The sequence below is a fragment of the Hermetia illucens genome, chromosome 3 (assembly GCF_905115235.1).
Source record: "Hermetia illucens chromosome 3, iHerIll2.2.curated.20191125, whole genome shotgun sequence".
NCBI classification, from domain to species: Eukaryota; Metazoa; Arthropoda; class Insecta; order Diptera; family Stratiomyidae; genus Hermetia; species Hermetia illucens.
Window position 1 is genome coordinate 96073463 of NC_051851.1, and position 26582 is coordinate 96100044.

The window sequence follows — 26582 nt, forward strand, 5'->3', positions numbered from 1 at the left end:
GGTGCAGAGAGACATCAGCATGTCTAAAGGGGTCAAAATGAAAGGTTACCGGAGAGGATCCATAATGGTTTGCCGGGGCACCTTTTATGAGGCTTGTACAGATCTTGTTGCGTTTGATAGAGGTGTGTGAACACTCAGAGATACGTGGAAGATGTTCTTCAAGACAATGTCAAACCTTTCGCACCATTCATTGGTGACAACTTTGGATTCATATATTACAACGTACGTTGCTCTACCGTAAGATCCGCCACTGAGTACTTTAATGAGGTCGAAATTCAAGTTTTAACATGGCCGGCACGTAGTCCCAATCTTAATCGAATTGAACGCATTTGCGACAACCTCAAAAGGCGTGAACGAGCAACGCTACCTGCCCCGATGACCCAGACAGCTGTGATAAAGGAGTAGTAAAATATACCCCAACCGGATATCCAACATATCATGAAAGGATGGCCAAATCAGCTAAAAGAATTCATAAGAGCCATAGGTGGCAACACACATTATTAATATATTTTGTTTAACTGGAACACTTTTCAAAAATCCTTTTTTAAGGTTTTGTGTAAACACAAAACCTTATTAAAATCGGTTTACTGTCTGTCTGTCTATCCGTCGCACGCATCTTTTTCGGAGACGGTTGTAGCGATTGACATCAAATTTGGTAGAAAGGTGGGAACCGTGAACGCTCACGCATATAGTGAGTTACATCCTTTTACGTAGAATTTAAAGGGGGGGGCCCATACATGCAAAAAGGGGGTGTACATTTTTTTTCATCAAATATGGTCATGTGCGGTATCAAATTAAACGTCTCGGTTAGTACTTTTTGAAGCGGGTGATGAGTGCGGGGGGTTGAAAGTGATCATTTCTTTAACGGACCCATTCTCAGAATTTACTTAACCGAAAAATCTGAAAAAGTCAAGAGGCTGCCACTGTATGGTGCCTAGGCCCTGATTTACCCTCCATATCGACACCTGTTCAAATAAAGGAAATAATAGTACATTACTATAATTTTTAGTAATTGGAAGGAAAACCCCCCTGGAGTTTCTCCTAGAATCACGAAATTTTGGAGCAATGTAGGCTACGGCATAGAGCATGATCGCACCAAATTCGGTGAAAATCGCACTATTACTAACAAAGTTATAATAGGGCAAAGCTGTCTCTTCTGTGCAAATTCAAGACTTTGAATGTCAATATCACTTGAAAGTGGATATTCGCACATAATATATGCATATATTACGTGCTACATACTAATGGGAAAAATGCACACTCAAATATCTTTATAAAACAAATACAGAAATAAACCTCTCATACCTCAAGCGTCTAGCTTCCGGTTTCCCAACTTGCTTTCAATTTTTATAGAAGATATCCACAAACTCGATTTCATAACCATCCTTTAATAGCTATTTTTTCTGCAAGACTTGTTTTTTATGGTTTTGTGTCAACACAAAACCTTATTAAAATCGGTTTACTGTCTATCTGTCTGTCCGCCTGTGTGTCTGTCTGTCTGTCCGTCACACGCATTTTTCTCGGAGACGGTAGTAGTGATTGGCACCAAATTTGGTAGAAACGTGAGAACTGTGAACACTCACGCATACAGTGAGTTACATCCTTTTACGTTGAATTTAAGGGGGCCCCTTCTCAGAAACTAGCCAATCTGAAAAAAATCAGGGAGCTGCCACTATATGGTGCCTAGGCTCTGAAATACTCCTCATACCGATCCTTGTTCAAATAAAGTGAATAATAGTGCATTACTATAAATTTTAGTAATTGACAGAAAAACCTCCCTTAAGTTCACCCTGGAATCACAAAATTTTGTAGTAATATAGGCTATGGCATGGAGCATGATCCTACCAAATTTGGTGAAAATCACACTATTACTAACAAAGTTATACTAGGTCAAAACTGTTGCTTCTCTGCAAATTCAAGACTATGATTGTCAACATCACTTGAAAGCGGAAATTTTCACATAATATATGCATATTTTACGTGCTACATGCTAATGGGACAAATGCACACTCAAATCTCTTTATAAAAGAAATACACAAAACCTTTCATACCTGAAGCGTCTAGCTTTTGGTTTCCCGACTTGTTTAAGGTTTTGTGTAAAACATATAGTCGTGTGGGGTATCAAATGAAAGGTCTCGGTTTGTACTTTCCGAGACTGACATTAGTTTCGGCGTGAATTGCAAAGTGCGTGAGTAAGGAGTCAAAATGTGCGCACTTAAAGTGAGACAGGACTCATTTTCGGAAACTAACCAACCTATAAATCCGAAAAAACAGGGTAGTGCGCTTAGATGAAATCTAGGCCTCAAAATATGTCCCATTCCGGTATCTGCTCAAATAAACTTACTAATAGTATATTACTAACTTTTAGAAATTTACTGAAAAATCCCCCTTAAATTCATCCTAGGACTTCCGAATTCTGTACCCGCATAGAGGACAATATTTCATATATATGTGCTAAATTTCATGGAAATCTGGCAATTAACGCGAAAGTTATAGTAGCAGTTTCGTGCGAATTAACTGCTTCCAAAGCCATGCAAATAAGATGCTGACGTCATAATTAACGGGAATAATTGACATTGGCGTGAAATATTAAAGTCGCATTTATGAAGATTCTACTTATCTGCAACCCTTTTTAAGGTTTTGTGTAAAACACTTATGTGAAATCAAATCTTCGAGAGATTTCCCATTCCGGTATCTGCCCAAATAAATTTACTAATTGTATATTATCAACTTTTAGAAATTGGCTAAAAACTCCTCTCAAGTTCATCCTAGGTGTACTAAATAGAGGACAGCCTCGTGCATACACATGCCAAGTTTCATGAAAACCCAACTATTAGTGTCAAAGTTATAGGAGTTCAAACTTCAATTTCGTGCGAATTAACAGCATCCTAAGCCATGCAAATAAGATGCTGACGTCATAATTAACGAGAATAATTGACATTCGAGTGAAATAATAATAAAATTCCATTCAAGAAGAATCTAATTCTCCCCAGCCCTTTTTAAGGTTTTGTGTCTGTCTGTCTGTCCGTCTGTCTCTCTGTCTGTCTGTCACACCCGATTTATTTATATTTGATATAGTTTACATTCTTGGCATTTGCTAATAATATTAAACTCGGAGTGTGAAGCGCATGAGGTTGACTATTATCAATACAGGGGTTTCCATCAAATGGTTTATTTAAATCGCTTTCTAAAAAGTAGAGGGCAATGGAATTTGTAGCTATGTGAGACAGAGCTATCGTGCACTCTTCGCCACCAGTGCAATGCAACATCTTTGTTCCCATTACCGCAAGACGCCGTTCATTGTCCTTTATAGTCGGCCAACACTCAGAACTATAGAGAGCGGCAGACGGACGCCACTGCAGTAAATTTTAGATTTGGAAAATGCAGGTCTCGTTATACATATCAACCACATGGCGATGGACTGTTTTCAAGAGTTGGAAATGTGGTAATTCATGCTCTCCGGTTTGCAAGGTTGATAGTAGTCTGCTTTCTGCACGCAGGGGAAACCGAGTGAGTTTTTCATCTGTATTCTGATGGGGCTATTATAAATTTAAGGCCCTCTCCTTGCTGCCTCAATAAAGCAACATATTGAGCAATATTCCGTAGCCATAGATTGCAATAAATTGTCTTCCATAGCGGTCACGTTAATGTCAACATTTTTAGTATGCGCTCCTAAAAAGTGAATAATCGTTGCTTTGGCTGATTCAAATAATATGTAGTCGTAGGGGGTGTAGTTGTTTATTTATCATGACTATAACAAATCTACCTAGTTTCAAGGGTTTTGTTTAATTTAATTGAAGTGGATATAGTGTGCTAATCAAAAAGATAGACTTTCCATCGATTCTCATTCACGTTGATTAGATCCATAATCAATCCTCGTGTTTGTATTGACATGGAAATAATGTATTTCAATGACATTATTCAGTGTGGGCAAATTACTTTCAAATAATGATTACAGGCGCGATAAGAACATACATAACTTCGAGTGGCTACTCGTAATATCCACCGCTGCCAGCATGTTGAAGCGAACCACATTGGACTCATGTGTAGATAGAGTAATTTCAATCCCCAAGCCTTGTAGCCTGCAATTAGAAATCACCGTAATTGGGTTTCGTACTTATGCGTATACAAAGCACCCCAAAATGACTCTTCGATGATTACCCTCATTCAGACAGAACAGCCGAATTCACCTACATTAGGTCATAAATCTATCAAATATTGCTTTTACCATTTAATTTCTAGCGCCACCACAGCAACATTTGCCAGGTGACACAAATTCAGTGCGGCAGGGTTGGTTCAACCCCGACAGTTGGGTGCTTAGGCCACTGGAACTGTACATTCGCAATGATGGCTTCCAGAGACTAGTGATGGCTGGTATGGTGTTAATTAATTCTATTTGATGATATTTCTACTGCGAAAATGTCAGTTTGTTTATTTGTTTGTTTGCTTATTTATCTATGAATATTTGATAAAAGGACCTAAGTGCTGCCAGCGCTTTATGAACATCAACACATAGAAGGCAAACAGTCAGCCTCCCTCTTTCGGGGGATTTCTAGTGCATTATTCATATTTATGCATGTTCTTCTGCGGTCTGTCATACTGGAAAAAGATAAATGTGAAATTCTGGGAAGCCATGTCATACGCATTGGATAATGCAATATGTTTCACTTCCCAGCTGAATTTGGAATTTGCGGTATTGTATCCAACTAAAATATGACTTTTCGATTAATATTGATTCAATTTGCATAACGAAACAGAGCGGATACTACATGTACAATAACGAAACAACTGAGGATTTTAAGTTTTGCGACGACAATCTTTTGACTTATTAGTTTTTGCTAACTAGGGGCAACTGAGCTAATTAGGTACCCTGAATTATCAAGAGTCAATAATTCGGTAAACTATAAAAAACTCTCCACTTTCTGGAATCCTCATCTTGAGCCGTGTGACTTTGCATTGTTTCTGACCTACCATTGTGAGTTTTTTTCACCGAATATAGTAGTACTTTCCGAAGCAAGTTTTAGTTTTGGTTGTGAAGGGTGGAGTGCAGGGGCTATAAACAAAAGAAAGAACTATTTAAGGAAAAACAAAGAACTAAGGATCCAACTATCCAACTGAGAATATGAAAGTGATTTTTTGATATTCGGAGTCGTTCGGAAATTATAATGTTAAACACGTGATAAGTCACATGCCAGATTTATGTCGATCGCCGTAATAAAGCTGGTATTTATCGGTTCGAATGACTTTCGAATGACTTCACTAAAAGAAGAATTGAAGTCACGGCCGTACATGTGTTTCTTCAAGAAACCTAAGGATTATGGATTAAGTATAGCAGATTAATGGTCAGTTAAGGTTTTATGGCTAAAAATCGCATTCTACTTTTTAAATGCGTTTTTCTCGAAACCGCATGTTGATAATCGGCTGCCACCGTAGCCCAAAATCTATTCAACGAAATTCTTTGAAATTTTCACCACTTATTCAGAACATATTTCTACGGTCCGCAAACTAGGATAATTGCGATCCACAAAAAAACATGAAAATTCAAAAAAAAAGTTTAACAGGCACCAAAAATTTAGTTTTTGATATTTTTTAATAATCCTAGTTTGCAGCCTGTAGTTAAGTCTGTATGTTAAAATGCCGTTTACTTTTTTTCTCTAAGATGATCGGAGCGCCCTCTAGCGTGGCAGCAGAAAAAACCCCTTATTTTGGAGATGGGTGTATAAATTGCTCCGTATTTCAATAACGAACTATGTGATCGGGCTGGAGAAATTACTATACACGCTCAAGATATTAATAAATCTATGGTGAAAAATTCGTATTTGCATCTTTCTCCAGTTCTGCACAAAAAATTTCTAAAAAAAGCCAAAAAAACGGCCTTCACACGGGATGACCTTCTTAACTAGAAATTTCAAAGCGAAATTCGTGGTCCTTTAGATTTTACTGGCTTTGAAGGGGATAATTTTTGGGTACAGGTCCAGGTTTTACCGACCAGGAGGTATTCGCCTTATGTCCTTACGAAATATTGTAGCATTGTGTAAATAATGTATTCATAAATACTTGGGGTCAGTCCTTTGTATTGGTGTATTTGGTTTTGTTTTAATCATATTTTGTCCGTAATTAAGAGTGATAAATCTCTTCATATCCGAAAGGGAATTTTTCAAACAATTTTTTGTTTTGGAATGAACTTTTCTCAAAATGACGGTTTTCAGATTTGTGGGAATTCTAGCTAAAAAAATAATGAATCGATCACGATCACATAAAGTTACGAAGAATATGAACTAATATTTGGGACAAAATCATATTTTTAATGGTTCTTTTTTCTGCGTATTTTTTGAAAAAAAAGTGGTGAAAATTTAAAATTGGTTTTACAATAGCTGCAAAATTTTTGATTTTCATTATTTTCATATTCTTAGAAAATGAGTTATTAATGTAAAATTAAAAGCTTTTTGGCTTCTGGAAAAAATTGGGATCGCTCCACGTCCTGGAGCTGGAGAACTCTAGTCACGACTTTCAGTGGAATATTATTCCGGCTTTTTTATTTTTGGCTTAACTTTTTAAAAAAATCTCAGAAATTCTTGGGAATATGACTAATATAATGTTAAAATTAGATTGAATTCCAATTAACTTTTCCCACTAAAAAACATGTCAAAAAGTGCGTGATAAAAGGCCTTCTAATGTGGTTTCCCCCCTAAGTTCAGCACAGAAACATAATTGTAATGCAGACTTAAACATGGAGCACAACACTGGAAAATTTGGTTGAAATTCTATCATTATTAACAAATTTATAGTAGGTACCCCTCTCGCGTCATATTACTACTCCCTGAGAGATAACATGGGTATCATATTGAATTGTATATTGAACATAATGAACACATTTACACTGCGAGCTGTGTATAAATCGAAGTTTGGGGTACGTGTATAAAAATAACCCTCCATACCTGAAGTACCGAACTTCCGTACTGACGCGACAAACACTTTTCAACCTGCACTCCACCAACACCCGCTGATAACAAAAAAATATATGATGGTTCTTGTGTTGCACTAACGCTTCATTCACAGAAAACGTTTTAGGTAGGAATAGTGATTAAGCCCAAAAATTTTTTATTTTAAAACGAAAAAATAATTTTAAAAATTTTTTTTTAAATATCTCAAAAAATAAAAAGATGCAAAGTGCAAAAATGCTAAGTACAAACATATGGCTTTCCTCTCTTTGGAAAAATAAAAAGAAAGAAAATGGGGTTAATTACATTTTTTTGAAAGTCTGTATCCACAAAATTTTCAGAATTTATTGCAAGGGGTTAAATACAGTAAACTATCAAAGAATTCGATTTACTTTCAATTTATATGTGAAAATCAGGTTTTGTGTTTATTGATTTTTATATCAAAATTTCAGGTTATTATATTATTTTGATCATGGTGCCGTTATTATTTATCCCACCGACTTCTACTATATTTCACTTTAAAAGCATTTGGAAGCTCTTGATCCATTTCCACTGAAAGTTATTGATTTTCTGTTATTTGATCTTGAAAGTATTACTTTGTTTTGGAAATTACGAATTTACATTTGAAGAGTCATAACTCCGTCCATATTATACCAACAAAAAAATGAAACGATCTATTTTTTTGTTTTTGTTATTTAATATACTTCATACGTGTTTAATATCATTTCTACATGAAATGCATGATTTTCCAGTCATTGGCGAAAAACCGTTGAAAAACATGAATAACTCGAAAACTACTACTTGCACGAAAAAATTTTCACTAAACATTTTTTGCTTGGAATCGACCATTTGACTGATTTCCGTGGTTATTTCGAAAAATAAATTCCAGGGGAGAGGGGTGTGGCGCACATCGGCGCTATATAACTTTTGCTAGTTTGAACGGCTTTGGCCATTCAAGAAATTTTGTAGTATTGAAGAAGCTATCACCAGACTTGGCAGTTAGGTAGAAATTGTACTTCCATAAAATGAGGAAGAGAAGAAACTTAAGGTCCCGTAGGGATAAAAGACGAGGGTGATCTGATTTGTTGATTGCTTCAGCGTAGACAGCACATGAAGTGGATGATTACGGGATAATAATGGTGGAGCAAAAATAGCAGCTTATTGCACTTTATTGCACCAAAGATTCACGGAGCGTTTCCCGCAATACGCACATGTGAGTTTGTAGACCAGTACAGCTGTATAAATCGCAATGACACAATCCAGGCAATCATCAGGCAATGTCTTTGACCTGAGGTTATTGCGGAAACTGGTGAACAAAAGTCGATGGTGGGAAAGGTCGCAGCATTAACATTACGCTGCAGTGCGGACGACGTCCGGCCGAAATCACCGGAGATTTTTGTGCCAAATTCCAAAAAGCGTGTATAGAATTTTTGATACGGGATCTTTTACATCAGTCTGGGAATACCTGGCTTTATGTATATCCAACAACTTCTATCTCAAATCGATGGTGAGGTCGTCTCGACTAAGCACTGATATATCGCCTTCGTGTTATTTGTTTGAGTGAGCACATGCAAAATTCGTCTGGTACATTAGTGCGACCTATTACGAGAGGGCATTGCTAGGCTGAATCAAATCAGAACTGGTAATATCAGCCGACGAAGAAAGTAAGGCACAGAGAGTTGCCAAAACTATTTCACCTTCACTGAAACACCTGGAATTGAAACTCTAGACAAGGTCTCAAGCAAACTATTTCTTCGTATGCAGATGGCTACGATGGTATAGCGAAAGCTACTCGAAACTTGCTCAGCATGCAATTTACGCGAGGTGCCAATGGAGCTTTTCAGATCACCTTACCTGTGCGATTTTCGGACGGAAACAAAAGAACAAAGCAAATGCTGAGTGAATTATTTAAATTAAATTAATTAATTAAAGCAGGCACCACGATACTATTCCGGATATTGAGGAGGTTATCGGGTGCAGTCACCAGTACACCTGGTCAGTTGGTATCTAATATATTATATAAAAATGGATGTTGGTATACCGTTTGTGACTGACAGATTCCGAACCCGTTCAACCGATCACCATGAAAATTATTATCTATTTATATTTTTTAATGGGGAAGGTTTTAACCCTATATAAGTTGTCATAATTCGCCATTAGATGGCGCTACAGATAAACTTTACACCATTTATCCGACCGCGAAGAAAATTGGAGTATATATGCATTTTTCAATGGAAAATATTTTGGACCAATCCACGTTGATGTCACTTGCATCTAGATGAGGCTTATACACTTCTCAACTAGTCTTCATGATAAATAATGGCTACAATTGAAGAGACAATAAATTTTGGAAATTATTGAAGATGCCACCAGCCAATTTCAGCTTTAGAATCAACCAGGCATGCACGGCGACTGTCAGCCAGCAGAGCTGCTGACATATCTGAAGAACGAAACTCGGGACTGGAAAAAGAACGAATCAGCCCTTTGACTTCAAAACCTGCTGAAACAGGAAAAAAATTAGACCCACGCCGAAACTATGACCGTACCAGAGCTTCTAACGCATTTCAAGAGTTGTTGAAATGTCAGAAAACGGAAATGCACGATTTGGCGACCTACGAGTTTGAGCTTCCTCTTCAAGAGCTTGCTTGATATGTTTCATCTCCAGAACATTGTGCACGAATTACGAATCTTCGAAGAAAGTACCTATTTTCGGAGCTACTGCAATTTCCTAAGTCAACAACATAGGTCGTGAAGCTGAGCGCTCATGACAGGCTTGATCAACATTGAGAACCGATCCAAATAAAACCGCATTCAGATGCTATAAAGACTACATTTAAAAAGTGCATCGATCGAGTGCATTGATCTAATGGCTATAGAGTGTGTGTTGTTTCATTGGCGAGGTCAACTTTCCACCATTGCCTGAGCCACTTTTAACTTTTTTTTGCTGGAGCTACTCTACAATTTTAACACTTTTCACAGTACATTTGGAAATATAATGCTTGCTTTCAGATGGCATCGTTTGGAGCGACGAATATTGCAAACTATGGTGTTCCACACATTCAAAGTGCACAGACAACCCTATCATCAGATTGATTCAATTCTTTTAGTACCTGAAGAAAATCCCCAGTTTTTGCATATATATATATATATATACACAGGCAGAACAAAAGGCATATCATTTTGTCAGTGCGTTCGATATTAACATTTCGGAGTAGAAATGCGCGAAACATCATTTTAGTAGGTAATCTGCTTTGTGCGAACCAGACATAGCATTGCTGGCCTCCACATTCAAGCAGTGAAGGAGGCAGATTTCCTTCCTCAAGAAACCCCGAAAATCGATGTGAAAAGCTTCCAGCGGCGGTTATGAACTACTATGTCCAATTTTCGAATGCATCACTCATATTCTGTAGTTGAGCAAGGGGGTGGTCGGACCTAGTTCATGACATCAGGCATCAGACAAGGGCATGGTCGAGGCTGCGACATAGCATCACCATCAAGTTGACTCCTTGTGCGCTAATTATCACAGAAAAAAGCAGGGCAGTCTGTTGCATGCGATTATTTGTAAGGCACATTGCAGGCTGACTACACTCAATTTGAGCGATCGATGTTCCAATCCGTTGCGTTGAACCAGGAGCGGATCGATGACTGGAAGTCGAAGGCAATGACCACACATGTATTGTTTCTGGTAGCCATTTTTCGATTTCAATTTGTCGGAGATGGCAGTTTGCTGAGGATTTTTTTGTTGAAATGGAAGGAGGGATTTGTCAGCTACCGACAGTGTATATAAATCCCTCAGGGCTTCTCTAAATGTCCTGAGGCTCCCAGACAGGCTTACTATCTGAAAGTATGTTTCCTGACGGTTCTTCCCATTAATCCAACAACGGACGCCACCACCAACCACTAGTCTTGTTAAGTAAATTGGATCACCGGAGCGGAAAGGAGCGCCCCCACTGGAAACAACACGACACGACAGTTTTGCTAACGCCCACTGGGAACGACGCGACACGAAACGACAGAATATTGCGATGTATACATATTGAAAACACTATTATTGTCTTATGTCTGCGTAAGCGAACTTCCCCCGCTGTCTCAGACAACAGACATATCAATATCTGTGCTGTTTCCGACATCAGACAGCCAAATGTCTGTGTCCGTGTCAGACGATTGTCTCTCTAGTACAAATGAATGTCTTAGGCAAACATATGCGGACAAATGTCTGCGTCTGCCTCACATATTAGAAAGACATCAGTCACACAAATATCAGCACAGTCTTTTCATCGGATTGCGAACCCATGACTGAAACTGCTTCCCATTGCTTGGGAAAAGGACGTTAAATTTTGTGCCTTTTCGAAATAATAATAAATAAACTCCGCCGTAGCCGGTCCCAAGCCCGTTAGTCGTGGGGCGGTTCGACGTCTAGGCGCCACGACGACCATGAGCATACCTCCGCCTGCTGCTGTGGCGATCACTTCAGCAGGTTCGCGTAGGCAGTGGATGACATGGACTGAAGAAACGAAGCACTTCATAATCCGCTGCTATTACGAAATAATGGCGGGGCGGGAACATCTTACCGCCCCTTATTGCACCATCGCATTGGTTATCTCCACATTGAAGCTATGACCGAGGCAGACCTGGGACTTTCGCATAGTCTGGTTCAAACCATGCAGAAGTATATCATTCTACATACGTGCTCGATGTTGCGGGGTGTACTCGACGGATTCTCCCATTGACCTACTATCGGCCACCATCACTAGCGCCCCTTTAGTTTTTAAGTAGGTAGGATCATCCGAGCCTAAATGCTTGGCACTTAGTGCTAGTATTAGGTAAAATTAGGCATTTGCCGAGATTGTGATAACTCGGAAATAAATATTAAAATATAATAAGTAATAATATAAAAATAATTATAAAAAACGCTCATAAACAATATTGTTTCTTTTTCTCAAGAATTTAGTGAAAAATATCATCGAACTTTCGAGATATTTGACTTGAAAATGAATTGCCAAAACTGTTCATCTTTTTAGTTAGTTGACTGTATGCACTCGTGAGAATTGCGCTTTTCGCCTTTTATAAAAGTTATATTTATATCAAAGAACAGTTAAAAGTTTCAATCCAAAAAGAAAAGAAATGAAATTACACGTCTTTGTCATTAAGTGTGAATTTCAATAGATTGATCAATCAATTGTCAAGGGAGAAAATGTCAAAGGCAACTACGTATCTTTGGGACAATATATGGCAAATAACTAGCTCATACCGTATTTTTTATACGTCTAGTTCATCAGCGCCATGCAACTATTATAAATAGATGTACTAGAAAAATCATATTCAACCCTCCTACCTATTCCGCAAGCGAATGTTCCTCGGAATATTCCAAGGACGCCTAATTAAATATATTCCTGGTGAGTTTCAGGTGTGAATCCATGAACATTGAGAAGCAAACAGCAGGAAAGCGACATGAAGACGACGCCGACGACGACCATCGTCAACGGGGGGTTCACTGGACGACTTCTAATAAGAATGCCAGTTTAGGTGGACGGTTCTTGAAATTATTGATGAAACTTTGGTAGCCATTCGTCCACCGTCTTGCTCTGTTCATTGGGTTGCACAGGGCAGAAACGAATTTGTCCCTTGACAGATTCATGCTCGTTAAAAATTCAGACCAAAACTCATAAACTGAATGATCTAATCAAAGGGTTTCATGCTGAGCTATTGACACCGTCCTTTGATGGTGGTTCCTGAACGAACCAGGGGTTCTGGCTGGGTATGGCATTGATGGCATCAGGCTCGTCTATGTTACATATTTATTGTGTCAAGCGAGCCAACAAACGACGTACACACGACAAACGGGTCGGAATTCACGTCACACTGGGAGATTTCCACCCGCATGACCTTCTTCCGAGTTCACTTTAACTCGACCCAGCAGCAAATGTACTGCTCCTGAGCTTCGGGACGAAGGAGGGTGATTCATGCTGTGCTAGCTCCCCTGTACTGCGTCATGTTTTACTTCCTTTGCTCAGGGCGCACGACCCCTACCACTATCCGTTGGTTCAATTGAAAGAAGAAAATGCATGCATGATAAAAGTATCCGAGCAACAGAATCCCAACCGTAGTATTCTGTCCTGGTTCGCATCCGATTTATTCCTATGTTAGGCTCATATACGTATCGTCCGTGGAAGTGTTTCATTTATTGTTCCATATCATTCTACTCTGACTTGGTTTTTTATACGGTTGCTTACCTGTGGGAATTGTCCGAATCAATCTAGTTTTCTGTGTCAATCAGGACGAGGCAAGTTATATGGAAGTCTGCGTGATGAAAAGAAAATATGCAGAAGAGGGAAAAGGCTTTTGATCGGATGAGATGGTCGTTAATTAGGTAAAGGCTTTCAATGGCTAGGGGTTGTTGTTGGGGCTGGGTGGTATTACAACTGGTGGCTTTCACTGGTAATAACGGAATGCAGGAAATTGCTGTAGTATTCATCCCATAGTTCAGGAAGTGACAACAGGTTTATTTAACTAACGAATGTATGTATGTTGTTTCATCATTGATTATTTAATACAAATCATTCGTAACTGTTACATATGTACGTATATACAGCCGGTATGTGGCGCATAGTCAGGCAGTCACTAAACTTCATATATGCGCCATACCTGGGGGTTTTTAAGGTTTTGTGTAAAACAAAACCTTACTAAAGTCGGTTTACTGCCTGTCTGTCGGTCACAGGCATTTTTCTCGGAGTCGGTTATAGCGATTGACACCAAATTTGGTGAAAACATGGGAATTATGAACGCTCATGCACACCGTGAGTTACATTATTCTACGTTAAATTTAAGGGGGGGTCCCCATACATGCAAAGTGGGGTGTAAATTTTTTTTCACCAAATATAGTCATATGATTAAATGAAAGGTCTCGATTAGTACTTTCCGAAGCCGGTCTTAATTTTGACGTTTGTTGGAAAGGTTGGGAGGGGTTGAATGTTATCATTTTTTTAACGGACCCATTCTCAGAAACTACTCAACCGAAAAATCTGAAAAAAATCAAGAGGCTGCCACTATATGGTGCCTAGGCTCCGAAATACCCTCCATACTGATGTCTTTTCAAATAAAGTTAATAATAATATATTATTATAATTTTCAGTTATTGGCTGCTGAACCGCCTTTAAGTTCATCCAAGGACCACGAAATTTCGGAGTAATGTAGTCTATGATATAGAGCATGATCCTGGTGAAAATCGCACTAGGAAAGCTATAATAGTTGAAAGTTGTCACTTCTTTGCAAATTCAAGACTTTGAGTGTCAATATCACTTAAAAGTGGATATTCTCTCATAATATTTGCATATACTACGTGCTACGTCCTAATGGGACAAACGCAGAATCCAATGTTTTTATAAAAGAAATACACAAAACCTTTCATACCTGAAGCGTCCAGCTTCCGGTTTCCCGACTTGTTTAAGATACGTTGCCTCACTTGCTATAGATTATGTATTTCTAGGGCGACATACTTATCGGTAATCCTGCGATAGTTGACTCCACCGCATGAAAGTACTAGCAATGGAGCTGCTGTTCTTTCCTAATGCGCTTATAACTCCTTCTGAATGCGTGCGAAGTTCATACGCCGACGCGATATTGACGAAAACTGGTGGTCGGTTTTAAAGTGCCGCCGCCCTATAGTTCCATCGAGAGAAAATTTACAAGAATCAACCTCAATTTTATATTGGTGAACATCTACATTTACAGTTTAATCCGGCCGAAGTCAATAATGGTACATTTGCTGATCATTATAATGAAGAACTTTAGAGTTGCATTACATCCAAAGATCGTTCATCTCTCGTGTTAGAGGATAGATATACAATGTCGCAGGCCGGAAAATTTTAAAGGTTGTTCAGATTATCATAGTTTTGTTGCTATTTGTCTTCAGTCTCTCTTCCCCTCCTTATCCTAATTCTGATCTATTTATCCAGGGAGTTTGACTCAGCGGAGAAGTAGATATATATCCATCGGGAATTACCTGTTTTGTGCTCGAATAGTACTTCGTTGCTGTTACAGTACCCAAGACACTTTCTTCCCATCGCTTGCTCAAGTACCTTGTAGATTCTGTTAGCACTAATCTTATAGTGGATTCAGGTCTGCAATTGGGTACATGGAGAGGAGCGTTTTCCAGGATCACATCAAAGTTTGTGCTTAAGGATGTGATACAGTCCTGAGTCCGCCATCTATTTGATGACGGATTGGGCTAATTAGAAAGAAATTTTTATCCTTTGGTTCTGGCGTAGCGACCACTTTATTCCGGCTAGAACCCAAATTTATACAAAAAAAGGGCAACAGTTTCGTCCAGAGTAGAGTCTACTCATCCGACGCTACCCCACCTCTGCCCTGCGAGCTGTGTGACCGAAGTAGTGGCGTTTACTCCCTTATATGCAATTCAAAGTTCGACATGAGTATGAATTATATTCAAGATAAAAACCGTTTAGGCCTAAGCCGGCCAAGGCCGATTGCATACAAGAGGCAAACAAAATTAGTATATATTTGGGTAACACTGCCCCCAAGTTAGAGGCGAGGCGGCGTCTGATGAGTTGCTTCTGCTGTGCACGAAACTGTTATTTATTTTTAAAGATTCGCATCAGTTTATTTCGCTTTAACTTAGAATTTTGGATTAGCACCGCTGGAATTGTCGCATAAGTTGGTCGATTAACATTGTTGAGGAATGTATGCACATTCAAGTAAATTAGAAATGGGAAGCTCGATTCTTTAAGTATTCTGTGTTTTTAGGTAAAAATACATGGAAGGACGACGTTTTTTGTCGTACCTAGCTTTTAGTTCCTAGCATATATGCATTATGCCATACTATTCACATTAATGTAATATTGACATTATGTATATGATGATTAAGGAAAAAAAAATTGTAGGAAAAAGTAGTCACTTTAACTTGCTATTAGGAATAGTGGATTAGTAAACTCTCGAGTATCGTTTTCGGATAAGTAACTCTTTGATTCAAATATGCAATTTACTTCCCACCCGTGTCGTGGAAGCAAGACAAAGATTCAAAGAAAAACCACAAAGCGCGGATCAACAAAACAGTACGAGGAAAAGAAGAAGATAATTTAGCAACCAACCCAAAACCAAAAGGTGTGTCGCTAACTCTGAACCAAAGAGCAAGTGCCTTCCAGAGAGTGAACGCGCACCCCAGAAATTTGACAGGTTATTCAAGGATGAGTCAAAAAGGTTAAGGAAAATGAGGAGAAAATGAAAATTAGCCCTGAGATAATTGTCTTGAGCACCAGCAGTATGTCTTTCGCAGATATATTGTATTAAGCAAGGTGATCCTGATCTGACTTGCGACGAAATATGAAAAGTATTCAGAGGGATAAAAAAAAAAATCTCATTTTATAGCTGGAGAGATCCAGTGAGAGTGTAAACGCACTGTAGTGTGGAGGCGCTTAGCGGAGATTCACCCGAGCTTCACACCAAAGTAGTGCATCACAACTTGACATGACTGAGCAAATCGAAACTCATCCGCCTGAGTAACCCTCCTACCTGGTGGTAGCAGGATGACAACCACAGGGCCGGTGTAGGAACCAGGCTGGTCAGTCTACAGCCAGCTACAGACTGAATTAATTAAAAATAATCCCCGAAAATAATTAAAGATTTTTGGCGTCCAATTTGTCCTATTGATATATTTGAACATCTGAGGCTTGCTGGCAGGCATATGGGCTGAAGCAGCAAGTGCTCCGAATTTAAAATGGCCTCAGAGTAACCTCAACCACTATAGAATCTCTCGCATAAATAAAAAAAAATATTTATTGCATATTTTTTAAATACATTGTTTCAAAAATATTCTCACCAAATTTCATAACAATCGGAACACTAGCTCCGAACGCACTACCTCACGGCTCCAGCGTAGGAAGCGTACATTTGAAAATTTAAATCTAAATGTAAAAAAATACGTTAATTTTCAAAATGGAAAACATAAACTTGAAACTTTAAACGCGACTATCTTAGTAAGGAACTCCAGACATCCTAATTTTGCACCGAGGTTCATCAATTCGATATCCCTAAAAGCTGTCTGGTCTTCTGACCTACGCCATAGCTCCATCTCAGTCAGGGTCTGCCTCGTTTTCTTTTTCAACCATAGGCTTTCCGAGTTCGATCATCCTCGTCCATACGGATTAGGTAACCGGCTCACCGTAACCGTGGTATCGCTCATAGATTTCCTCGTAATGTTGACTACGGAATCGTGTATCCTCATGTAGGGGACCAAAAATTATTCTGAGGATTCTTCCCTCGAACGCGGTCAAGAGTTCACAGTTTTTTTTGCTAAGAACACAAGTCTTCGACTAAAATATAAGGACTATCAAGATCATAGTCTTGTATATTGAGAGCATTACCCTATGGTGAGACGTTTCGAGCGAATCAGTTTTTGTAAGCTGAAATAGGCTCTGTTTGCAGCCAACAACCATGCACGGATTTGGACGTCATAGCTTTTATCGGTTATCATTTCTCAAAGTTGCAGTCTCCTATCTTTATTGTTTTCTTTTGGCCAGTGCGATTCGATGTTGTTCATTGTTTGGTTTTTGGCACTGACATTACAACCATGTACTTCGTTTTGCCTTCATTAATGCGCAGCCCAAGATCTCGCGCCGCCTGCTCGATCTGGATGAAGGTAGACTTCCCATCTCGGGTTGTTCATCCCATATTGCTAATATCCTCAGCGTAGTGCAGTAGTTGGGTGGACTTGGATGATGCCTGCATTGGCATCTGTATCACGAATCACTTTCTCGAGGGCCAGGTTAAAGAGGACGCATGATAGGGAATCCCGTTTTCTTAGACCGTTGTTGATGTTGAATGCTCTCGAAAGTGATCCCGTTGCTTTCATCTGGCCTCGCACATTGGTCAGGGTCAGGCTAGTCAGTCTTATCAATTTCGTCGGGATACCGAATTCTCTCTGGACTGTGGCTGGCGGCTTTAAAGTCGATGAAAATATAACTAATGAACATATTCCAAAAGTTTTTCCATTGCTTGGCGCAAAGAGAAAATCTGATCTGTTGCTGATTTGAATGGAGTGAAGCCAATGATGTTCTGGGCGTATGGGGCTATCCGGCCTAGCAAGATAGCTCACATAGATCACAAATAAACAAACTTTATTTATTACGAAATCATTTAATTCTTTTTTTTTTGCTTATCACCTCTGCAATGAGCTAATAAACACATCACAATAAATTCTTATTTTATTACTTCTGGTCTCAAGCAAGGTTCTCAAAGGTGGAGAGATAGATAGATTCAGTTTGAATAGCTGTGGGCCATCGCAGCGTCTCAGAGGGTAGGTAAGGAAAGTGCGGGAACTTTGCAATCGTGCAGATTACTCGCTGAGGAAGGTATCGCCACACCGAACAGTTAGGTATAAAATGCAAATCCAAAATTGGGAAGAAGGAGGACCTTAACGTTCGGTACAGATAATCGGAGGGAGTTGTCTGACTTTGTGACTGGGTCCAGGTCCCGCAATGGACAGCACGGTCGGAAACCGCTAGTCGTGGGGCGGTTTGACGTCTAGGGGTCATAATGACCGGAAGCGTCGCTCGCCTGCATCTCGACTTTGCGCTGCCATGTCATTGATGCAACTACAATCACTTGTGTATTGTTGTGCAGTTCTGGCTGTCGGAATGTACGGTCAGAAATGCGCTTTCGTGTTATTAATTTGAGTGACCGAAAACTTGTTTGGAACGTCAACGTGACTCACTAAGGCAAGACAATGCTAAGTTGATTCAAATCAGCACTGACAATGCCAGCAGACGAGTGACGAATGAAGTGCACAGGAACAGGGGTATACAGGAACTGTGCCATCCGCAGTGAGACTCCCTTATTTGAAATTCAGAACACTGTAAAGCAGACGCTTTCTGTCGTATGCAGTCGGTTGGGACGGTATGGCGAAAGTCACTCCAAAGGTGTCTAGACTGCAACGTACGCAAGGATCCAGCGAAGTTTTGTTTAGTTCACTCAACGAATTCTAATGGAGCGTCCAGACAGCATAGTTTTCGGTAACGGAAGCCAAAGAATATTGGGAACGCCACTAGTCTTGGCATGAATTTTGCGGATGTTACCGAAGAGGAGGTTCGACGAGCCATACACAACTATCTCCGCGTACTATACAACTCCATACTAACGCAACTACTGCGGAGCATCATGTACAATATCTATGGTTGCCATTCACCCCTTGGTGGGTATAGCGCGTCAACCACATCTACACTGAAATGCCTTTCAGTCGCCAGCTATGCCATTGTCTACCCTTCTTAATGTGCCACTTCTGCCTTCTGATCACAATAAGTATGAGTGGCAAGCCTGTGCACCGACCAAATTCTTCATTTGAGATAGTGTCAGGTCAGCGCACTCCAATGATACTACGCAGGCACGTGTTCACGAAGGCTTTGGGTAACAGGGGAGTTCACTTTCCATGAGCTACTACGCTGATAGCAAGAAGAATTAATATCGGTGACAGGATGCAACCCTGGCGGACTTTGAAATTGAAATTTTGCCTCGGTGGAACGCATGAAATTTTGCGCTATCAGATGTGGCTTTGATAACGACTATTAGTTTCCTCCTCCTGCTTAGAGTACTCCCTGTTCACCCTATCGACAGCTTTTTCGAAATCAGTGAATAGTATCTGCAGCGAAGATCTAAACTTCGCACACTGCACCAAAATGATCCGTAGGATGTTGATGTAGTCAGTGCAGCGGGATCCGGAGAGGAAAACAGGTTTTTTTCTGTGTATCAAGCTTTCGATATGATCTTTGATGCGCTCCAGGATTATTGTAGCTATTACCTTTGCGACGACAAGGAGCACAAATACACCCCTATAATTATCATAATCAAAAGGATCATCCCCTTCTTCAACTCTATGGAAAAGTCTCGGATTCCCAAGATTTTCGTACGAATAGAAGCAGATCTGCAGTAACTGCAGGCGCAGTGATAAATAACTCTGCGAGGAGAAGCCCAGCGGCTTTCTTCAGTTTGAGCGCATTGACGGCGAAACGATTTCTCTTCAGTTTGGAGGTGCTACGATGGCTAGTCATTTTATCCACAGGAGGAGGAACCACCGGATGTGATACGGTTAAGGTGGTGAAGTATTGCTTCCATCTTTTTAGTTGCTCGCCATCATGAATGAGAAATCGACCATTGACGTCCTTCACAGGACCATAGAAAGATTTGCAACCACATGCAAGTTTTGTCGTGATGCGGTATACTTCAACCGCTTCCATTGATCGATCCGCTTCCACGATTCCACAGGCAGCCATATATTATAACGCACTTTCCGGACGAGGCCGGCGACCTGCGACCCAAAGAGGACTTTTGATGGAAGCTCAATATTAATGATATTCTTTGGCGGGTTACTCAGTGTGTCTTTCCTCCGATCAGCAAGATAGACTCTGTCACTGTCGAGCGACAGCTAGATCATACCAGCAGCCGATTTTTAGCTTGTGGCGTTGCAGTTCTCCAACCCTACGAGAAGTGGTGGACGCAATACGCACTAGAACGTAAGTGATGATGATCCTTTTCGAGGTCCATGTTAACGCGCTGTCTTGTTACGCACATCCAGGACATAACTCCTAAATCTACTGCTGAAGTCGTCGATCTGACTGCTCATACAGTTTCGGTCAGTTGGAACCCAACTGACCTTATGGCAGGTTGTGTGCTCAAAAGAGGTGCGGGGCGGTGGAAGTTATAGAAATTTACAAACCTTTTGCCATTATAGTTACGGTCGCCAAGCCCGCGTTCCCCCATAACATGCCCAAGCAACGTGTTGTTAGAGTTCATCTTGGTATTCAGATCAGCCACCACGATCACAAAGTCACCTTTTGGAAGTCTTCCCTGAACTGCGTGTAATTCCTCGTCGAAATCATACTTCTAAACTAGAACGGAAGTCTGCGTTGGCGTGTAGCATAGTAGACTTGTGATGCTCATTAATTCGGGCCGAAATCTTGAAGCTAGAGGTCTGTCAGAAACCAGATGCCAAGTCAAGAGAGCACGCCTTGTGGTAGCCGGCAAAAGCAACCCGACACCGGATTCGCATCTCCTGTCACTTGGATTTTCAGACTACAAAAAAACATTGCCATAAGAAAGAGAGAAGTACTCTCCAGGATCCCTTTACTTGGGCCCAGAATGTCCAGCTTATATCGTTGGAATTCCCGGTCAAGTCGGAGAAAGCGAACATTTTGATGGAGCATTCACAGTCTGTTTTCAATAACCAAAGCTCGTAGCCGTGAAGTCAGTTCCTATCCGACGTTGTTGTCGATTCGGTATCAGTAAAACTTCAAACTTTATATGTCAATAGCCCACAAATTTACGCCTCTTACGACAAGCACGGAAAACTTTGAGTGTATTCTTAACCCCCAACTCACAGGGCTGGTGTATCTAATCTTTCGATTTCGAAGGAAACCACGATAGTGGGTTCCGTCAATGACATTGCATTGATTATAGCCGCGCAGCATTTGAAAGATTTTGAGTTATACTCATACGAAGTTAGTGCTGTTGAAGCTTGCTTAGAGAGGATGAGGACATCATCAAGTACAGTCAAAAAAAATCGGCCTCATTAAATTTGGGAATCATACCATCATTTCCAAACAGGCCATCAAATACTTAAAAGCGATGAGGGAGGGTGTCGCGGTTGATTTCAGTGGATAAGAATTTCATACACTGACATGTCTAGGCCAGTGACTTTTAAAGCTTTCCATTTCTTTAAAATCAACTAGTTTAAGACTGGCAGCAAAGTTCCATTTGTCTGACATATAAAAAAAGAAATAAACTCCGCTGGGACAATTACACATATAACTCATTATTCTGTACGTAATATCAGTTATCGAAAGAAAATTGAAGCCATATGCAAAGAAATAACTATCGAACACCAAGGTTAGATTAAAATATTTATTCCGTGCGGATAACCAGAAGCGTAAAAGGTGTTGGAAACTTTATATTGCCATACACCAGGCCTTAAGTAGAGAAATGGGTCCGCCCAAACACCGTTTAATCCAGCGAGTACGCGATCAGGCCGGTACTAATCAAACCCACCTAAGTGATGACATACGCTGCTGATATTGACACATCGAGCTGATAATACCGATAGCGATTTTCAACTCATAGTCAGCAAAGGAGGCTCGTTTGAGCTTTAGCCAGGGAAACCGAGATTTATGACTAAAGCCGATACAATACACCAGTAACATCATTGACTGTGGTAAACCACAACATTAATTACATGAATAGACTAACCTTCCATACAAAACAGTACTATATGACGGCTATGAGATTACTCACCCCTACTATACTTGCTTGGATTAAAATGGAACGGTATGATATTTCTTCAGAGGATGAGATGATCCCAGGTTGAAAATTTATTCATCTGCACTAACTTAAACTCCGGAGTGCTTAGTTTAGACTAATCGTTAGAGGGGCTAGGGTTACCAATAAGCCAATGACCAATGAAAATCTAGATTTTGATTTTCTACTCACAAGACCAATCTAACCTATTTTGCTTGTACGTCATATACATATTTCATTTAGTCCCTACTGTCCAGGAGGGGTGCAAATACAAATATCATGTTTTCACTTCTTTCAATTCTCAAACATTTCATTTCTCCCTCCCCGAAGAGAAAACTAAACTGCAATTAACGCAGCAATCTGGAACGATTAGCTTCGCGTGGCTCATGATAATTTAACAACCAAACAATTGGTCCTTAGAGGCGCAGTAATTACGACAATCTCTACAGGTGAGCATTTGTATTTGAATTCACCCTTCCACTCTTTGGACATAACAGAATAGTATGTATTCCCGTTTCCTTATCCTCATGGCACTTTTTCGGTTTTTGATATCTATTTCCTCTCGCTGTTGCCGGTTCCATTGTACTGGCCTGTAACTGTCCAACCCAGGATATACGTTGACCCACTTCTCATTTTCGAGTTGGTTTATCTTTGTCAGTTTTCCAATGCAGCTGTCCACAGTTCTGGCTTTCCTCTAACTGTATATGTGTGTATACATTTCAAATGTCTAGACCTAGAGAGTATGACAGATTCGGGATAAAAAATTGCTTTGTTGTGTCAATAATATACGCCGGGGAAGTAAAAAGTATTTCCTGCATACAAAAGCAGTTGAGAAGTTTGCTAGCTGGTTTTCATCTGCCGCCCTTCCAGCTCTATGGGGTTGAGTACAGAAGAAGTTTGTGATAGTTTGCTCTATTTTTGGAATCCGAATCGGATATGAAGGACCTAGAGCTCCGTTAGAAGGTATTTGGGTTATCTGGATGATCTGAACTTCTTTGTGGATACTTACCCGAGCATTCTCTGTGTGACGCAAGTCAGAAGTCGTATTGTAACAATACACACACACAGACACGGATCACTGACTATTGTCCCTCTTGCCGACAGCGGTCTATAAAAATAACAATGATGCACGTGTATGAAAACTGCGACGGCAATCTATCAACAGTTTGAAATTCGGAGGACACCAATTCCTTTCGAACTGACCAATAAATCCACTAATTCCATCGATATGATTGTTCTGATATGATGTCAGGTGACAATGCCAATCCCTTGTTCACCCCCAACAGGAAGTAGTGGTTTATCTGTCGGTTGATATCGACAGCGGAAAACAAGAACGCAAAAGAAAGGGAGAACTCAAAAAGTCCACACGATGTCGCGTTACGGTAGGCGAACAACACTCACAAAGACTCGCGTTGTCGAGCAAACAATAGATTTACAGCCGAAAAAAAAATCGAAAATAAAAGGCAACCGCACTACTGTCATCGGGGTGCAAACAAAAAGGACATCAGCCCACTAATATATCTGCTTGTTGCTTCTTCACACTCCCACACACGTGACGAAGCTCCACACAGACTCACTGCCAACAGTCTTTTGGGTACATGTCCCGGCAAATCATGGGCTTGGCAGTGACTCGCGCTCGCTGGGGGCTCGCAGGAAGAATGATTGTTTTCAACCCTGTGCACCTGACGAGAGGGGTGGATTAATGCGAATGTATCTGCTAAGACGTATGTGTTGTCTAACAAGTGGTCGACTTCAGCAATATGGCGAATATCTATGATATATGGCACACCGTTTTGTTTTTTTTCCGTTGGGGGTTGCTAGCAAAATTCAGTTAGATTAGAAGATCTCCGCGAATTAACTAACAGAATGTTAATACTATCACCGGTCCTTGAACACTTTACCTGAAATCGACTGAGGCGGTATTCAAAACACTTCGCTTTTACGCCGGATACCGTGCGAAAACCGTTTTTCTCAAGGACTCTGCCGTTGCGACAAACCATCTAACCGACACTCCTTTGGAATGGCAAAGGGTTCACCACACATTTGGGAAAACACACCCAATTAGCTGCTATTAAAAGTCAATTTTCCTTGCACTTATCTCACGAACAATGCGAACTTTTTTACTAGCGCGCCGACTGGTCAAGGGTGAACATAATTTTTTTGACAGAAACCACTCTGTTGCGCCCTTCACTACATACAACCCCCAATTTCGGTTCGCTATACGTGCACGAATCTGCAAGCATGCGCAAAACATTCGCCGCCCGCATGTGTGGGTTTTGTATCTGTTGCACCACGAAATTACTTCAGCGGAAATAGGGACGCACGTGGAAAGTTGAAGCGACCGGAACCCCAAATGAATGGCCCTCCTATTCTTGGTACTATATCCGATGGAGGGTGAATAGAAGAACTTCAGTTGCTTGGGGGTTGGAAGGTGGAATGGGCGCATACGGGGACTACGACAACTTCAATCCTGAGTTTCAAGTACGAAATAGTCCTGGATTCGCGTGCCACCTGGAAGTGAATAGCTGGTAATATAGTAAGTCATAGAATGAATATAAATTGAGACTGATACTTGGTGGAGTATTCGGGTGACGTCTTTAGGTGAGCTCCATGTAATTTGTTCTGGGGATCAATTGATTCAGGTTTGTAATTAAGTAAAGTGCTTTGAATTTGCACTCTTCGTATTTTGAAGTGACCCGAAATCTTCGCTGTCTGGCTCCTCATCTATATAAGAGAAACATTCTCAAGGAGAATTCAAATTGCTTTTTCCGGGATTTAGGCACTGTCATTTCCATGGATAACCACTTCATAATCGTAATATCCCATATCGAAAGCGTTGCGCTGTTCGTTGTTTTCAGGCATGGGAAGAAAAGGTAAGAGCTTGATAAGAAATCGGCGACCGAAGAAATGCGGGCAATCTTAACGTTTATGTAACGGCGACTAATTTATCAATTCTTAAATATGACGTCTGAAAACCGCAATGAAAAGGCTCAACCTATATTGACACGATTTGCTAGCTTCGGTTATAATTCGGTATATCCTTAACTCAAAAATCGTATATAGCCCATATTCTCTCACTGGAATTTAATTCCTTATTTATGGGCCTTTTTGTAAAATGCTAAAAGAAAGAAAGAAATAATGTAGCCATCATCACCCCAGCAAGGCACCATCGTCTTTACATTAACCTAGAAAAGCTGCGAAAATTGAATCTGGTCTGTCAGTACGTGACTGCAGCTCAAATGCAGATGCTTAGCTCTGGGCTCGCCAAGCTCGGGAGTGTGGGGGTGCTCTTTTTACAAAAAGCCACCTGCCTAATATCCGAAGCATTTGGGGCTCGTACGGACAGACAGGAATCTAGAATCAGCATATTATAGAAAATCACCAAATATAGGAACGAACTTCGAAAAATGAAAAGTACATTTCGGGTTCGAAAGCGCACGAGGACGCGCGCTATTTGAGGAAAATTCGTTGCGGATTGCATCCACAAGCTCATCCTTTATCAAGCGCCACGTGGTTATGAGGTTCAACCTACGGAGCTGTCGCCATACCTAGCTGTTTCCTGGCCGAAACGTAGGCAGATGCTCCTTATTTGTTGAATTTTTATGGGGAGCTCGGGGCGGTAGAGAGGGATAAGGACTCAAATTATACACGAGATTTTAATAATTCAGACCCATAGTTATTCCTTTGGTTGGACACATAGTTTTTTGTAAACTCAGTGAGAAAACACTGTCATAATGATCGCAGCTTCCACCGCTTCGTCATTGGCAGGACATTGTTTGAGAACAGTTGCGATCAGTATTAAATTTAGGACGCTGGAATTGGCCTCGAAAAAATCATCACCTGATGGTGGCTTGTGTTTGATAGATATCTTAGATAGTCAGCCTGAAAATATAGATGTCGACATAAAAATGTTTTTTTCTTGGACGTTATTTGGCTCTCCGGCCACGTTCCGATGTGACGTCACAAAACTTGGCTGGCTGCAGAATCGTGAGGGCAAAACGATGAACGTCAAGGATTGTAGGCTCTTCCGATCACTGCGAGTGGTGCGACTGTGACAGACTCGAACTCCGATACTGCGAAATTTAATATTGCGCTGGTCAGGAAAGCAGAAACTGCCGTAAACAAATACGATTTCGTGTGTTCCATCCCGAAATAGTTTGCAGATGGTCTTTCGATTGTTCGAGAAAAACGTTGACGTTCGGATCATCATTCGCGATGATGAACAGCTGGTGTGGTGGAAGGATCACTTCATTACGATTCTCAAATGTACAACATCCAGTGAAGTTCCACCGGTGGTGGATGAAATAGCAAGCCACTTTACCGGCCGGAAACGACTTTCCCTTC

General features: G+C 40.5%; 1 protein-coding gene across 2 annotated transcripts in view; it reads right to left on the bottom strand.

Annotated features, from left to right (window-relative positions):
• The window catches only part of LOC119651223 (polypyrimidine tract-binding protein 1), a 602545-nt gene extending 578167 nt beyond the window's left edge, over positions 1-24378 (bottom strand). For both annotated transcript variants that reach the window (XM_038054679.1, XM_038054678.1), the window contains exon 1: positions 23248-24378. In XM_038054679.1, the coding sequence (XP_037910607.1) occupies positions 23248-23255 (8 nt within the window). In that variant the 5' untranslated portion in view covers positions 23256-24378. The remainder of the gene's footprint in view (positions 1-23247) is intronic.
• Between the last annotated feature and the right edge of the window lie 2204 nt (positions 24379-26582).